The sequence below is a fragment of the Rhizomucor pusillus genome (genome assembly GCF_041956525.1).
Source record: "Rhizomucor pusillus strain CBS 183.67 unplaced genomic scaffold VTP01scaffold_11, whole genome shotgun sequence".
NCBI lineage: Eukaryota > Fungi > Mucoromycota > Mucoromycetes > Mucorales > Lichtheimiaceae > Rhizomucor > Rhizomucor pusillus.
The window spans coordinates 687,943-704,372 of record NW_027192153.1 but is presented as its reverse complement, the minus strand read 5'-3'; the positions used below and the strand labels follow the sequence as shown (position 1 = coordinate 704,372).

Below are 16,430 nucleotides of genomic sequence, written 5' to 3'. Positions count from 1 at the left end.
ACTGTATCGCGGTGCCAGAGTCAGAATTTAGATGGGGTTTTATTCGGAAGAAATAACTTTTATCCAATGTAAATGATATACTGAGAATTAGCAACACATATGCTTGATAAATATATACGTACATTTATAGACTCCTTTCTTTTTTACAAATATGCATACATGTAGCCTTCGTTGATAATGGCCAAAACATAAGATAAGGGCTCATAGCAAGGGTGGGGATTTTCATCATTTGGATAATTTAAAATCAAGTCTTCCTCTGCACACGTGCTTGCTTGGACCTGCAAGCAAATAACGTTCTGTCAGATGTTACAGTTTACATATATACAAAGGGTACAATAATGGAATAGGGAACGCGTGCGGCTAGGACTGCCAGTTCATAATATACTTTCACGGACTAGGTGGTTGGAGGTGGTTGTGGCGGTTGTGCTACGTACATGCCGGCGCTGGGAGTGGGTGACGAGGATGAAGCAGTAGTGGCGGTAAAAGCACCGCTATTCGTTCGATGATGCTGTTGTTGTCTGCGAGTTGGTAGCAAAAGTTCATCAAACTGCTGCTCTTCCTGCTGCCTAGGTGCCGGTGGATCGGACTGCAGCGCTGGATGGATCGTAGGCTCATTGGATGCAGGTGAGTACTGCATAGGTATCGGGGTGCCAGACGGGTAAGCTGTTGGTGGTGGATGCGGGAACGTAGGATGCGCAGGAGGTTGAAACCGAGTAAATCCATATGGCATAGGTGCTTGCGGGTGAGGTTGCAGCGGTCGCTGCTGTTGTTGTTGCTCCTGACGGTGCTGTTGCTGTTGCTGTTGCTGCTGCTGCGGCATAACCGCATTGCCGCTGTACTGATATACAAAGGACGATGACGAAGATGGATGAGGATACAATGGATGCTGTCCTGGAGCAGCAACAACGGCGGCGGCGGCGCCAGGGTAAAGTGTGCTTGTATGTGGGAAACCGTGCTGATGGCTAATTCTAGGAAGTTTTCGGATAGCATCGTGGTCGGCAGCGGGATCGGTCGACCTTGATTTGCGAGGGTGCTTTGCAAGTTCATTGACTACCTTTTGATTATGGATTTTGACATTGAAAGAGTGTTCTGGGATGGTGACCTTGATAAAACCTCTTGGAGCATCTGGACCTTTGGATGCACTGGAAGACTGTTTGGAAGTTCTCCGCGGCATTGGTTCTTTCCTTATCTACGAACTTCTTGTCAATGCTGAAGCGGTTTGTAGTTGGCCGGTTTCTCGGTGCTATACCTGCGCTGACGATGATGTTGCTGCCCCTTGCGCCGTAACTCGGCTAGATTCGGCGATTGGCTCTTGTCGTTGTTCTTGTTGTTCTTGTTGTTGCTGTTGCTGATCCTGTACAGTGGATGGTGTCTCGTCCGCAAACGTGGGCGCCACCAATGTGTCTCGGTCCAAGCGAGCCATTTCGCAAGCAGTGTTAAGCAATTTTAGTATCTCTGACTCAACGTATCCAGAGAGTTCCTCATTCCCTGCGACAGCCATGCACAATCGCGTCCATATACTTGTCAAATGGCGGGCACGAGCTGCTGCTTCTCGATGCCGAATCTTTGTACGTTCTTCCGACAAGCGATTGTAGAATCTTCGCTCGTTCCAGCTAATATCTGGGAATTCAGCTTGCACTTTTGCACGGATATCTGCTGTGGGTAAATTGGTTCGTGCGAGTTCATATATCATATCGATCACTTTGCGGGGCCAATTTCGATCGATCTCCTCGGGTCGCATAAGTTCATGGTTGTGTTTGGCGGCTTCAGGATTGAGCGATTTCCGAAACTGCCAACGGCCTTCGCGCTCGTACAAAACCACTCGCCACCGACAATCGCATCGCTTCGAAGGCCTTTTGCGTTTTGGAGTTGATCTCGGGTTTCGTTGCGAGTCAGGCAGGCCTTCACGCGAGCAGTATACATAAATATTCTTTTTAAATTGCATTGATATATGAGTGAGCAAGCTTGTACTTCCATGACTTACCCGATGCATACTGGACTCTTGCTTCACCGTGAAACCATACTGCGCACAAAGATCTCGGCAATGCTCTATGGCTGATACGCTGTCTGTAAAATGCATCTTGAGCAGCTGCTCGTAGAATGGTTCAAGCTGTAAACTTTGGCTATTAGATGCGAGTTTCCCCCAGAAAATTGGGAATATGTTCCCATCCTTTTCTTTTTCCCCACAGCTTACCGAAGTCGTCGCTTGTTGCTGTTGTTGAACCTGAATTTCAGCTTGGCTCGACGCTGCTGCAGCTGCATTGTGTGGCTCAGCCGGCTGGTTTGTCATACTATGTAGAGAAAAGGACTCCAACACGCAAGGCTCTCTTTTGGCAGGTTAACTCGGTACCACCGTCGTTGTATTGGCTTCAACTATGTGAGTGCGCGGTGAAGATTGGGAATGGAGGCGATCGTCGTCGTCAAGGGGAGTGACAAAGTCGGTATCTTTACCACGTGGGGGCACAGCGCGTATATCTGTTTTCTAGAACAAGGAATTTATTGTTCCTCTCTGCACAAGAGAGGGGTGACAATAGTAAAGGTTTGAAAGGTGATGTGAGAAAGGAAAGAGGGAGGAGGGAAAAGAGCGGCGGATCCTTATCCGTTGGTATCTGGTTCTCCATGGTTGAAACCTTGCATTTTGAAACACTGCCAATGACAGCATTACTTTTTCCTGGTGTCACCTTTCACTTACGGTTCAGAGAAAGGAAACTTCAAGTGGGGCTCTCAGAAATTGGGGTATATTTATATTCATAGAGCTTACAACAACGGTCAAACTACAGCTTGCTGCTGATTCAATGTCTTGGAGATTGAATATATTTACTGAACGTGTGCATATTCAACTTGGCAGTAAGGTACTTGACGTTTGATTACCATGAAACAGGGGACGGCTTGAACGACACGAAAAGAAACTCAGAGACAGATACGTGCGAGAACTAGAACCTTGCGACAAATCCAGCCAACTTTAATAATATATTCAATGATTCGCAACCTTGGAATAGAAAAGAGAAGCAATTAAACATATTATATTCAAGATTGCCACCTCTCTCTCTTAACTTTCTCAATTCTTCTGAAGCATGATGTCTTCTGATGCAAGATCCCTCGTACAAATCGCTGTACACGTGGTAACATGAATGTGTAAGCATCTTTCTGGAAAAGCGCGCCTCTTGAAAGTTTCTGAAATAGGGCAAAACCCGAGCAAGTGAAATGCAACATCTGAGATGGTACGACCTGCTTTCTAGTATACTTTTTTCCTCTGTAAAGGATTTGAAAGTCTTGTACATACCCTTGAATTTACTCAATTGGTCACTCCTTTCTTTTTTCCCACAGGTACAGCAAGTTGTTTACGTTTTGTTTGGATGATTAATCACTTGGTGTTTATTGCCTGTTTATTGTTCCTCAATGATATCATCCTCTCTGTGAGAGTTCACATGATTTTTTTGCATCTATTATGTACAACCTAGGCTACTGTATTGTTATTTTGCTGCCATGCGATCATGGAGGTCATGGGAGTTTGTGGTATCTCAAAGAAGGAGTAGCCTATTCAGAACAGAGTTAGGCCGTGACAACAAATTGTATCTTGACACATGTTGAAACTTGCCTTGGGAAGCAATGAGAATATCGAGTATGGGAAGGAAGAGTGAGGGATGATCGGACCAGTTATCATCAATGACGCGGAAATCGAGCATGTCTTGCATGGAAAAGGTACATGGGAAGAACTCGGAGAGAGCATCATATACAAGTATATCGGTAACGCCGCTGAATAGGTAAAATATTGGGTATTGAGGATCCATTTTTCGCCGATAGTCCAAGCACGCATCCAACAAAATCTTCCTGTCTCTCACGTGAATATTTTCTGCTATCACAAGCTGTAAAGTCGACTCTCCTTCGATTGGCATCGAAGCAGACACGGCTTCGTTTAACGGTATGTTTCCATACATTTCAAGTATGAGTTCCTTGACAGCTTTTTGGTACGCTTTTGGGGATATGTCTGCGTTGTCTTTTCCGTGTCGAACGTACTCTTTCATGTGGATCGCTAGGCCGCTAAAGTTGTTCGCTCCTCCGAGACTGTCGACGATGCGATCAGCTGCCTGAGCGATCGATTCGATGCCCCGTGGTCTTGACATTATACGTGTCATCATTTCTTGATGCAACAGTACCTGAGACTCGCTTTTGCTTAGATCCTTTCGCAACGACGAACCAGACAGGGAACCGCAGTGTACAATTTGCTCCTGCAATGCTTTCAGCTCAGACAATGAGTGGATACGCCTCATCCGACGTGGCGTCCGGATCCACTGATACACTGCCTCCGTCCATTTTTGCTTTCTTGCGCGTCCCACTTCAACGTGCGCTATACTCTCTACTTGTCCGTTCAGCCAGGTCTCTTGCTTGCCCCATCCATGCCCAGCTCGCTCTACGATCCGGATGCCAAATTCTTTTTCCAACGGAGAAAGATCGTACAGCGATGACCACGGAATCTCCACACACGTTATGCATGGTGTGTATGCAATGGCCAAGTCGATAAATGACGTGCGCGGTACATCGTCACCGAGGCGCAGATGTGGAGCAATAACTGTTCTGTTCGTATCGTAGCCGAGTCGAATAGCAGCGCGAAAAGATTCCTGCTGCTCGAAAAAGTTACTGCCATACACTGTGAGGTTTAAGTGGCTCTATGCGAGGCAGTAGCCAAACTCACCCGTATGGGAAGTACGATATGAATTTTTCTTGGTCGGCTCTTCTTGGTTCGTCGTCGGTTGCACGCAGCGTTAATCGATTTAGATGCGCAGGCTGAGAAGTATAATACGTGACGGGAACAAGTGCAAGCACCAGCAGAATCATCAATCCTCCCAAAGGACGATATAGTCGACGGATCATGATACGAGATGGGAAGAGAGAATGGGTGCATTTTTTTGGGCGCAAGATGTCGAGTGTTTTAAAGTCCTTGTCAATGTGGACCCCCGGGCGTAAGGGAGCTGCAAAAGGAGAACTAGCAAGAAAGAGATCTGTCCCCTGATGATGCAGAACGAAGTTCTATCAAAAGCCACCACTTGAGCGTTCTTCTGCATAATGCTTCTTCAGTCGTAATCTCTGCATGTATACTTCTCCGTCGCGCTTTCGGAGAGGGATGCAAGCACCGTATCAGTATCTAAAGAATTTTGTATTCACAAACAAACAGCAAATCCACGACGGCAGAAAGATTCTATAAATCTATGTACGCATAACTTTTCTTCTTGTTCTTCGACGTCGGTCTCGGTTGAATTGTCGATTTCAGTTCGACGCAGTGTAACAATAAATAACTCCAGAAAAAGCTCCTCCGGATGCATGCTTAATCCGCCACAGATCACCGATCTTTGGTGCGTCTGATACGTAACTGTAACAATTTTGGCAAACCTTACCTATAATCGATAATCATAGCATTGATGCGGTGATATACTTGTAACGACAATGACATGCTGGCAACGGACAATGAAAGTATAATGTGATTTTTCTTTATGTAACTCTCTTACTTGTAGTCAGGTCACTTTCTCGTAAACTCTCTCTAGAGTCCAGTATCCACCTATCTTTCCAAATCTGCAGAACACCTGCGTTGTTGAGGGCACAAGATGTTTGGATTCAGCAAGCCTTACGATTATAAGCTAGGATCGGAGGAACGACAAACCCAACTTTTGCATTAATCAGACACGACTGGCCGGAAATATACAGTGCGCCAAGCTTCACTGCCAACCGTGAGCAATGGCGTAAGCGGCTCCTGAACCTGCGGAGAGGAACTAATATCTATCAAGCACTTTTAAGACACGGGCAGGAAAAGCAGCAGGCAATATCTGCAATCCGCCCGGACTTGTTTTCAGTCAAAAAACAATCTGGGATATGGATTGTCCGAATGCGGCAAGGTCGATGATACTGGTATTGGAAAAAAAAGAGATCGTGGAAAGTTAACTTTACCCACCGAAGTTGATGAAAGACATGTTCTGTCGTCTTGCAAACAAGACGAATAATCGGGCGGACATCGTTGTACCGCCAAAACAATTTCGCTGCACCAAAGCCGTTAAGTAATTTAGCTTAGTTATAGTAGACTTTGCAATAAGGCTCACGACCCGCCTTTCGGGAGTACAGGAGGATGTCCATGTCTGTCATGGATTGCCGTCAGGGCTATGTTTGCAAAGTAAATAGGACACAGGAAATTGATATCCTTGTCGAACCATCTCTCATTCCCTCCCAAGTATTCCCAATCCTGAAGATAACGCTGCAGGCAAAGGTAATATCAAAACTGACACAGACTCAAACTTATGATTTAGGATATCAATAAATGATAATCGATCAACAGACTCGATTCTAGACAAAGCCGCCACAGAAACCGAGGGTTTTGAAGACTTCAGTAACCTTATCCCGTCGAAATGTTAAATTCCATTGATTTGCCTGGCCTACCTCCGCATGAATTATGTGTAAACTACGTTCAGCCAGTTATGCTTATTCATATCCTGGATTCTACCAGACGTCTATGCAATGGAACGCGACTTATATGCACATGTTTCACGCCACATCTCATCGAAGCCAAGATCGCTTTATGAAAAATGCCAGTACTACATGTGCCGAACTAAGCAGATTTCTGTTGACAAGATATCTAAGCTGTTTATCGTATGTACCTTGCAGGCGGGGCCACAGGGATCCCACATATTAATTTTAAAAGGTCTGAAACAGACGCCCTTTCATTCATTCTATCTCGCGGGCAGTTTCCTACATATACGACCAGCCTTTGCTGCGACCATCAGCAAAAGTCGAGGACAAACTATGCACCGCATGAGTCTTTATCTACCGTCACCCGTTTTCTCACATGGAACAACCATATGCTGCGCTCTTTCGCGTCTCCTCTCCTTCCTATATCAAAATACTACAAAAATGTCGCCGAGACTATGGAGGTCGCACATAAATACAAAAGGGATGACCGGGAACCGAACTTCCTGTGCAATATGGCTTCAGCCATCATTATACCCTCAACATTAAATACAAATAATGGAAGGGAAAAAACGAAAAGTAAATGAATAAAATATTATGATCGTTGTTCTAGCTCATCATCATCGGTATTTTATCAAGTAATTCATGGGGAAGCAGAAAAGACTGGCTTTCATGGCTCATCATAATTTTTGAAAATGAAACTCCTCTTTGACAGCTTGTCTTTTGCGACATGGCGACCAAGGTACGGAACGCATTTCAAGCAACATGGCAATGCGTTCCAGTTGTAAACTCTGAAATGAGTATAGGCAACCTTATCGACTGCTACTCAGTGGCCACGTATAATATTCTCGGGTATCCAGCCTACAGGAATCCCTCACCTGGGCAACTACCTCGGTGCCCTGTCCAACTGGGCAAATCTCCAAAGTCAACCAGACGGCAAGCCGACCCTCAACTATTACAGCATTGTCGATTTACACGCTATCACCATGCCTCAGAACGCAGAAGAGTTGCGAAAAGCTAAATTAGATATGGCCGCGAGTTTACTTGCATGTGGCGTCGACCCCACGCGCAGTGTCTTGTTCGAACAAAGCCGAGTCAAGGCTCACGCAGAATTGGCTTGGATTTTCAACTGTATCACTCCCGTCGGATGGCTAGGCAGAATGACGCAGTGGAAGGTAGCGTACCTGTAGCCCTCTGCAACGCAAAGCCATATTTACCAATGTTGCTCGGGCACATAGTCGAAAATGAACAAGGGCAGCAATGCGTCCATTTCACACGCCGAAATTTTGGCAGATACATCCTTGACGACAGGCCTAAAGATGGGATTGTTCGATTATCCGGTTCTGCAAGCCGCTGATATCCTCCTCTACAAGTACTGTTTTTATTTAACACGCAATCGTACGTTTCATGTACTAAAAAGATTCCAGGGCAACGCATGTGCCTGTTGGACAGGATCAGATACAGCATCTCGAGCTAGCACGAGATATTGCCGGTGCTTTCAACAAGACGTTCAAACATAAGATTTTCCCGAAACCAAATGCGATTCTCCGTACGTGTGGCTCCATCTGAGAAACATTTTACTTGGTGACTAAATAATTTTACTTTATATGGAATACAGCACCAGCAACCAAGAGGATCATGTCCCTGCAGCATCCAACCAACAAAATGTCTAAATCAGATCGATCCGAAGACTCACGCATAAACTTGACGGATACGCCGGAAAAGATTCATGCCAAAATTCGCCGTGCGGTCACCGACTCCATACAAGGCGTGAGCTATGACGTCCAAGAGCGGCCAGGAGTATCCAACCTCTTGAGTATTTACAGTGCAGTGCGCGAGATGGAGATTGAAGAAGCAGTTAAAGACTTTGAGGGTGTGACTAGCACCAAAGTTTTCAAGGATCGCGTGGCCGACGCCATCGTTGAACGACTAATGCCGATCCAAAAAGAACTTGAACGGTTACGAGGTGATATGGGATATGTAATTAATGTTTTGGATGAAGGAGCCCGAAAGGCTGAAAATGTTGCGGAAGAGAATATGCAACAAGTGTACAAAGTTGTGGGTTTGCGATAAGGTAGATACTAGTACAATAAACATGTGCAAGCTGGGTCTTGTGCTTGTCGCAAAAGAGGTGATACCGTCTTGAAAGACTGGTCCCATCCACCATTTTTCTGGGTGTGCCTCGCTAAATTCCTTGTCTGCAAAGCCAATATGCCATTTATTGTTGTTGTTGTTGTTGTTGTCAAAATCCGTCTTAATCGAGTGCCAGCGTCCAGTACAGTTATCCTTGCATTCCGGCACAGCAAATGGATCCGTCAGCGTCTCCTTGGAGAATCCCGTCACCATAGATATCCAGTCTAAAGCACCAGAGATGTTGCAAAAGCTTTGAATAATAGTAGGCACTTTGCTTTGCAACTTGTATGGTATCGGGCAAGTAGCTCGGGTTTGGTCGGGGTCGTGGACGCCAAAGATACGTGCGAGGACACCAGCAGCAAATGGAGCAAAGCTGATTTTGCCGCTGCTGCTTTCGATAGCTCTGTATACTACAAGAGGACTGCCTTGAATTTGATCATGTTGTCAGTAAATAGCCAGTCTTCATCTCGGGTCTTTTTTTAAACGTTACCAGAATCACCGTGGCAAGCCCAGCCAAAGTCCAGGGGAGTAACTGCCTCGATCATTTCCTGGGATGCAAGGGAGAAACGTGATACGTCTAGAACCATTTGCTGTAGAATGTTTGCCTGGTCTTGATCGGCAGTTCCCAAATATCCGAACCCCATCAGTACACCCTGCCGTGGGTTTATCAACTCTTCTTGTTCGGGCCATAAAGCGACTCGGGACACCGACGATGAAGGTTCGATAGGTACATGAAGCTTGATAAGCGCAATGTCGTAATGCATATCAATCTCTCCTCGGACGTCCATGTACGATGGATGGATCACCCAGTCCACGATTCGGTTGATTTTGTGTTTACGGCGGTCTGTGCCGCGGAACCCGGCGAAGTAAGGATTACTTGCTCCCAGCGGCAGCGTCGAAGGATGATGCGCGTCAGCTACACAGTGGGCTGCTGTGAGCACTATGGGTGGATTATAGGAAATAATGACTCCACCGCATACATGCGGATTGCCGAGCATAACGAAGAATGGATAGATAGTCGGATCGGTAACTGTTGTTCCATTGTAGATCGCCACAACGGACGGGATGATGATTGTCAATAAAAATACAGGCCATACCATTTTATATGTTGAATGGCGAGTTGGAAGAAAAGGAAGGAAGGGGGAAAACTGCCCAAACACAATTTCACGAGGAATGATTCTCTTTATCGTGTTGCTCAAGGAGAATAAATAGAAAAAAGAAAACAAAGTAAAATGAAAAGCATTCTTCCATCTCTCCCTGACAACCTCACTTCCAAATTCGTATTTATTCTTCAGTTGCTGCATCGTATGCACTTGACGTAAAATTATTACATCTCACTGCGTGTCGGAAATACATTTCAGCTTACGATTTTTGCTCTGATCTAGGCCAGCCTTTCCCAATTTCCAAAGAGAATTGGAAGGAGATAATGTCACCATCTCCTTGTAACAACTACGCATATATAACAACATTGTGTTCGATGCGGGGTGTCTTTATAAATTTACTCTCTATACCGGAAGCTCATCACCCGAAATTGCTGACATCAAGTGACAGCAGCAGACTATCAATACTTGAACAGCAATTGTTTGATCAATGCTGCATTGTTGTTGTTCTCTCGTTCACATGATTACACGCGTTGTTGCCATCTCTAAAGCTGCAGTCAGACTGAGTCCAGTGACCAGGAAGCATGGGTCCAACTAATCAATGGAGGCTATGTAAGCATTTAGGAGCACTATTTATAATCACTTGATGAAAAAGATCGATGATGACTTTAGATATTTTCCTAAAGATCTAATAGATATGCGTACATAATTGGAGTCGCAAAGACAAAGCATGATGTATACGTATATGTATATAGAGAAACTTACTACCACGTACAAGTTATTGTCTTAAATCTCTTCGGCGAAATGAAGCGGCGAGTCGGATGACCGCCCGAAAACCAGACTCAAGATCCAACAATTTTTTGAACCCGACTCCACATTCGGTCCCTAAGTCTCCTTCGTCTCTTCTTTGCTTCGCAATGCCACAGGCAATACCTTCAACGCTGCCCACAACATCAGAAGAGACACCTCAGACTTGCGATTCACCTTCCGGCTCTTCCACCAGCGAGCCCCACGACGACTCGATGCATGTACAACAACCTTTCATCGACCAGTCTTTTTTTCACAAACTCGACCAACTTTCGCCAGATAACCCTTTATATTTTATGCAACAGCAATTATCACAACAACAACAGCAGCGGCGACCTGAAGATACATCGTTGGAAGAAGAGGACCAATCAATGGGCGAAGCATCAGCAGAAGCAGAATCACAAACGAGTGCACTTTCACCGCAATCCGTCCCAGGACATCCCAGCCCGCAGCCTGCAATCCTCAATTCGACAATGACGCAGTCCCCAGCTAGCAGCAACGTCATTGAACCTCTGCAGCCTTCTAACGTATCAGCTCCAGGATCAAATCAGACATTTTGGTCAGGCGTGAACAATGTAAGCCCACTGTTTGCCTATTTGTTTTAACTTGGCCGTGAAACCCTAGACGACTCATCTCTGTAACTCTAGTTCTTTGCAAACGTAACTCACAACCCATTCCCTCAAGCCATTCCGAATTTGGCCCGAAACTTCACAGACTATCTCGCTTCAAACTATCCTGTGCGCTTCCCGACATCCTTGTAAGTATGCGGCAGTGTGCTTTTTTCCAGAATTCTTGCTTATCTGAATTTTTTCCCTTTTCTTTCAGCAACACACCTCAGCAAGCAGCTTTGTCTGCGTCTGCAGCCGCGACTACGCCGCCTGTTTCAGCTTCAGCAGCACCATCTATCTTATCACCAAACGGTACATTTGGACTGGAAAATAATAACAAAAGCTCAGGGTATGCGCTGAATTAGTCGAAAAAGCAAAATGTGGCACAGACGGAATTACTCATATGTACCTGTAGCATGCAGATACGTGTTCTGGGAGTGCCACAATCAGGTGCCAAGTCTCGCGTAGAGACTCAAATTAAACTTTGCATACAATTGGTGACAGATGACGGCGACAAGGCACAGTGGTGGTCCCATCTAAAGCTACCAGAGCACATGGTCGCCAAAGATAAGCTCAAACGACAGGTCATGCTTGCAAATGCGGCTAATGGCAGCAAAGTCGCTGGACTTGATAGCAACGATCTGCCGCTAAGACCAGACAAAATGCTTTTCCTTTCGGCACGTGTCATTTGCGCAAGCGATCCCACAAGAAGGGTCGTTACATGTCTTGGCTGTATTCAGCGGGAGGTAATCATCACTTCCGAAATTTTTTGACCCATTTCCCCAAAATCAGTCCTAATTTTCATTTTCATCCAGCGAAAGCGATCTCAGCGCCGCAAGGAAAATAGAATCAAAGCTGAAACCGAAGAAGAAAAGCGCATTGCCGACGACGAGAAATCCTTGGCCCTCGAAGAGCAGAAGGTCCTACTCTTCAACTGCTCAGAAGTCGTCGATTTCAGCTCTGGCGACACCATTTTGCCTACGCGGATCACATGTTACTGCAGACATCACAACGAGAGAGTCGGGTTTTGGTAAGTACACGAACCATGCATTCAACCGCAAAAAATGGTATTTACGGGTAATTATCAGCATCTACTTTGAGATGCATGATCACACCGGTAAACGCGTTGCAACTGGCATCTCACCACCGATCATGATTACCGACGACCATAAATCGAACAAAGTAAAAGCTGGAAGAAAACGCCCTCGAACGGAAACAGATGCGGTGAATACACAAGCGGTGATGGCAGCAACAGCTTACCAACCACTTTCCACGTCGCAGCGGCAAAACGGTGCTGATCCCCTTAATTTTATGCAGTATCCGCTAAACTCTTTGAACAACTCGCAGCTTACAATCCAGCCACGTCCTACTCCTCAGTCACCTGAGAAGCCGCAACAGATGAACGCTATGAATCATGCCTCTACACTTCCCATAAACGTATCTAATGCGTCATTAGCATCGCCTGGTGTAGCACAACTACAGATAGGTCAAGACATGCTCGGCAATTTAGCTCCAATGAGCAGCCTGGGTGGTGTAACCACATCTGCTCCTACACAATCCTCGACAAATGCAGACAGACCGCAGTTGCAACGTCTTATTCCAAACGAAGGTCCTACATTCGGTGGTATCGAAGTGACAATCCTGGGAACAAACTTTCGACCTGGCTTAACCTGTATGTTCGGCGAAACACCTGCTTCCAGCACGCATTTTTGGTCAGCAAACACACTAGTCTGTATATTACCAGCGGTTGCAGAACCTGGACCTGTTGTTGTGTCTTTCAAAGAATACCCAGTCGTTATGGATACCCAGGAAGTCATGCTTTTCACCTACTATAACGAAAATGATCGCGCGTTAATGGAACTTGCGCTGCAAGTGGTCGGTCTTAAAATGACCGGCAAAGTTGAGGATGCTCGAGAGATTGCCATGCGGATTGTACAGGGTGGCGACCAGGGACGATCCAGTGGTGCCGCTTCCGGGCAACAAGGTGGCGGCCAACAGCAGCATCAGCGACAAGCTAGCCTCGAGAGGCACATTATCCAGGTGCTTGAAGTCATGGATACCATGGAAGATGTTAAACCAGCAGATGTATCGATTGCAAATTCTCAAGGGCACACCATGCTTCATCTTGCAGCTATGCTTGGCTTCAACAAATTGACTCTGGCTCTTCTTGATCTCGGTTGCATAGTCGATATACAGGATCGAAATGGTTCCACAGCGCTTCATTACGCGGCGTGGCTCGGCCACGAGCAAGTGGTACGAACACTATTAGATGAGGGCTCCGCCAATCCCACGATTGCAAATCATGCCAACAAACGAGCAATGCATCTGGCAAAAGACGGAACAATACGGTCATTGTTGTTATCATATCTGCCTCTGGAGGATAGAGAGACCTCCGAATCGTCTCAGCCTGATGACATCCTTTCGGACGCCATGAGTGCCGATATCGACACTTCGTTTGATGAGAGTGCCGATGCTGATAACGACGATTATGACAATGATAGCGTATGGTTAGGTGGTAGCGATGTGGAAGAACGTGACGTGACAGCGAACTGGAATGGATCATATCTCTCGGATTCATCGTACTCTTCGACAAACGGCAGCGGTGAATTCGAACCGACCAATCTTCGACACCGGCGGCGGCTGGCCTCACGTCCGCAACTACAATCTATCCAATATCTGGAACTTGCAAACGCAGAATCGAATTCAGGAGATGAGATTCCAGACGCTCAGGCAGTAAACGACCAAGATCTTGCTATATCTTCAGATGACGATATGCCACCAAGTGAAAACAAGACATGGATGCAGCGAACACTATCGCACTTCCAACAACCAACGTATCAGCGATCTCCCTCAAACGATACCTCCTTCCTCCAGATCCTCAAGAACAATATCCCTACCAAGCCCGCCGACTTGAACCTCAAAGCTATAGCTGACCATCTTCTCCAATTGCCCCGGCCAACGACAATGATTCACAACATGTCTGTTCTGTTTACTGGTGAGCAGAATGGACACAGAAATAACTCAACAGACGAACCAGAACAGGCTTTGGCTTGGTATATGGCCTTGGCTTATGCTATGGGTGCTCGAAGCAATCAGCAAGAACAACAGCACGAAGAATCGACGCAGCGACCCAATAGGAAGCAACATCATCTTCATGCATACACTGCTGCGGAGTCCGGCCCATCATCATCGGTCGCTAGTTCATCCTACGACAGCTTCCAAATGCCAGCGCTAGAAACTTCAGTAGCAAAGAAGCAGAATGACAGGAGACTGTTTGCATTTTGGGTACCAATGCTTGTTGGTAAGTGATATTTAGCTATGCATTACTTGAAAAATATCCGGATATTAACGTAACTGTGTAGTGATGGTGGCCTATCTTGTTTATCAGTTCCTTTATTCAAACACTTATCGTGACATTTTGAAAATGCTATCTGCTGCTTGATCCCCCATATTACGTTCTATCTTTTTTGTAAAAATGTATAAATATATGACACGCATGATTTTTGGGCATTGTAGTAAGCCTTTGTTCTTATTTTCGTCTTACTAAGAGGAAATGACGAAAACAGACGTGTCAATTAAGAAAGAGCCTGTTACTTTGCGGCTAATCGGCGAGGGCAAGATCTGGTGAACCAGAACTGAAGGGGTCAATGTTATACGGTATTCACGGTATAGATGTTCTTCATTGAACTGTTAATATCCAATAGCTAAATACAAAAGTTATCCTTTTACAAAATTTGATACAGGGAGCAGCTACATTTGATAGTTTCTACGAAGTTACTCGCGTTCCCAGACGCAAGCCATACCCATACCGGTGCCCATGCACATACTGGTAACGCCAATGCGCTTGTTTTGACGTTTGAGTTCAGGGAAAAGGGTGGCAACTTGGCGAGCACCAGTGCAGCTAAAGAGAGCATGAATACATCGATTTACTGTTACATAAAATCTATTTCAACTTACCCAAGAGGATGGCCAATGGCGATAGCACCGCCCTTGGGGTTGACCTTCTCCTTAGGGATACCAAGGACCTTGACAGTGTAAAGAGCCTGCGAAGCAAAGGCTTCGTTGATTTCGTAAATATCAACATCTTCCAACTTTAGGCCGGCGCGCTCGACAGCAACGGGAATAGCGTAGGCAGGACCGATGCCCATGACGCGGGGAGGAACACCAACGGTGCATGAAGTAACGTACTTGCCAAGGATAGGCAAGCCAAGGCTTTGGGCGATCTTGCGCTTCATCAACAAGACAGCAGCAGCGCCGTCAGAGATTTGAGAGGCGTTACCAGCGGTGGTGGAGCCATCAGCCTTGAAGACAGCCTTGAGCTTGCCGAGTGTTTCGACGGTGGAGTTGGCGCGGATACCATCATCCTTGTCAACAAGGACCTTCTTTGGATTCTCGCCATTCTTGTCCAAGACGGTAGCCTCGACAGGAATGATTTCTTCCTTAAAGTATCCGGCAGCTTGAGCGGCGGCAGCCTTTTTGTGGGATTCAACTGCAAAGGCATCCTGTTCCTCGCGTGTCAAACCATACTCGGCAGCAACGTTTTCGGATGTGATGCTGTAAGAAATAAATGATCAATATTTCTGCATGTGTGCAAAACTCAAAGTTTTAATCTTCTTACCCCATGGGAACAAGACAGTCAGCAGTGGCAGGGACTTCCTTGGGCATCTTTTTCGAGTACAAGCGGTTGCGGTCAAAATAGTCGTTGCTCATGGACTCGACACCAGCACCGATACCAATGTCAATGAGACCGGCCTGGATCGACGAAGCAATGGTCACGCAAGCTTGCAAACCAGATGAGCACTGACGGTTGCAGGTGCTGACGCTAGTAGTCTCTGGGAAACCAGCGGCCAACGCGGCCATGCGTGCAGGAGTGGCAAGACCACCCTTACCGTCTACGTTGCCAACGCAAATATCTTGGACGAGCTTGGGATCAATGCCGGTGCGATCGACAACACCCTTGAAAACGTTACGCAAGAGCTCTGTATATGATATGTTCTGCTTAGCACAGAGATATACATATATTCAACTAACCAATTCTCCTTACCATCAGCCAAGGTATTCTTGAGACCACCCTTGCGGCCCTTTGTCATGGCAGTGCGGACAGCGGCCACGACGACCACGTCCTCGGGAGACTTTACACCAACGCGGGTGACTTGAGAGTCAGTCAAAGGATTGAGGCGGATAGGGTAAGGGAGGTTGGGTGCCATTGTTTGTATGTGAAAAAGAGAAGAGGTAAAGCTAAGGGATTAACTCGGTGCTGACAGGCGACTGGTTTTTATGCTTTTTCAGTTTGGTAAGCAAAATTGCGGGGTCGGCTGCATTTTCTCCCACT

The 16,430-nt window shown here is 46.2% G+C and overlaps 6 protein-coding genes across 6 annotated transcripts; 2 read left to right on the top strand and 4 right to left on the bottom strand.

The window, feature by feature from the left end:
- Positions 1-394: 394 nt before the first annotated feature.
- Positions 395-2,290, bottom strand: VTP01DRAFT_1773 (uncharacterized protein; the record flags this gene model as incomplete). Its single annotated transcript, XM_069380160.1, has 4 exons — positions 395-1,189; positions 1,250-1,930; positions 1,985-2,110; positions 2,195-2,290. The coding sequence occupies 4 exons, from the start codon at positions 2,288-2,290 to the stop codon at positions 395-397; spliced, it is 1,698 nt and encodes a 565-aa protein (XP_069238197.1).
- A 1,167-nt stretch (positions 2,291-3,457) lies between these two features.
- On the bottom strand, positions 3,458-4,872 carry VTP01DRAFT_1772 (uncharacterized protein; the record flags this gene model as incomplete). Its single annotated transcript, XM_069380159.1, has 3 exons — positions 3,458-3,537; positions 3,599-4,638; positions 4,694-4,872. The coding sequence occupies 3 exons, from the start codon at positions 4,870-4,872 to the stop codon at positions 3,458-3,460; spliced, it is 1,299 nt and encodes a 432-aa protein (XP_069238196.1).
- A 2,308-nt stretch (positions 4,873-7,180) lies between these two features.
- On the top strand, positions 7,181-8,523 carry VTP01DRAFT_1771 (uncharacterized protein; the record flags this gene model as incomplete). The annotated part of the gene is made up of 5 exons (XM_069380158.1): positions 7,181-7,192; positions 7,257-7,625; positions 7,689-7,822; positions 7,878-7,999; positions 8,069-8,523. 5 exons carry the CDS (start codon positions 7,181-7,183, stop codon positions 8,521-8,523), a joined length of 1,092 nt encoding a protein of 363 aa, XP_069238195.1.
- Positions 8,524-8,531: 8 nt separating this feature from the next.
- Positions 8,532-9,683, bottom strand: VTP01DRAFT_1770 (uncharacterized protein; the record flags this gene model as incomplete). Its single annotated transcript, XM_069380157.1, has 3 exons — positions 8,532-8,635; positions 8,730-9,008; positions 9,074-9,683. The coding sequence occupies 3 exons, from the start codon at positions 9,681-9,683 to the stop codon at positions 8,532-8,534; spliced, it is 993 nt and encodes a 330-aa protein (XP_069238194.1).
- Positions 9,684-10,600: 917 nt separating this feature from the next.
- Positions 10,601-14,540, top strand: VTP01DRAFT_1769 (uncharacterized protein; the record flags this gene model as incomplete). The annotated part of the gene is made up of 7 exons (XM_069380155.1): positions 10,601-11,065; positions 11,138-11,247; positions 11,316-11,447; positions 11,514-11,844; positions 11,914-12,128; positions 12,187-14,399; positions 14,461-14,540. 7 exons carry the CDS (start codon positions 10,601-10,603, stop codon positions 14,538-14,540), a joined length of 3,546 nt encoding a protein of 1,181 aa, XP_069238193.1.
- Positions 14,541-14,872: 332 nt separating this feature from the next.
- Positions 14,873-16,305, bottom strand: VTP01DRAFT_1768 (uncharacterized protein; the record flags this gene model as incomplete). The annotated part of the gene is made up of 4 exons (XM_069380154.1): positions 14,873-14,999; positions 15,056-15,652; positions 15,717-16,077; positions 16,143-16,305. 4 exons carry the CDS (start codon positions 16,303-16,305, stop codon positions 14,873-14,875), a joined length of 1,248 nt encoding a protein of 415 aa, XP_069238192.1.
- Between the last annotated feature and the right edge of the window lie 125 nt (positions 16,306-16,430).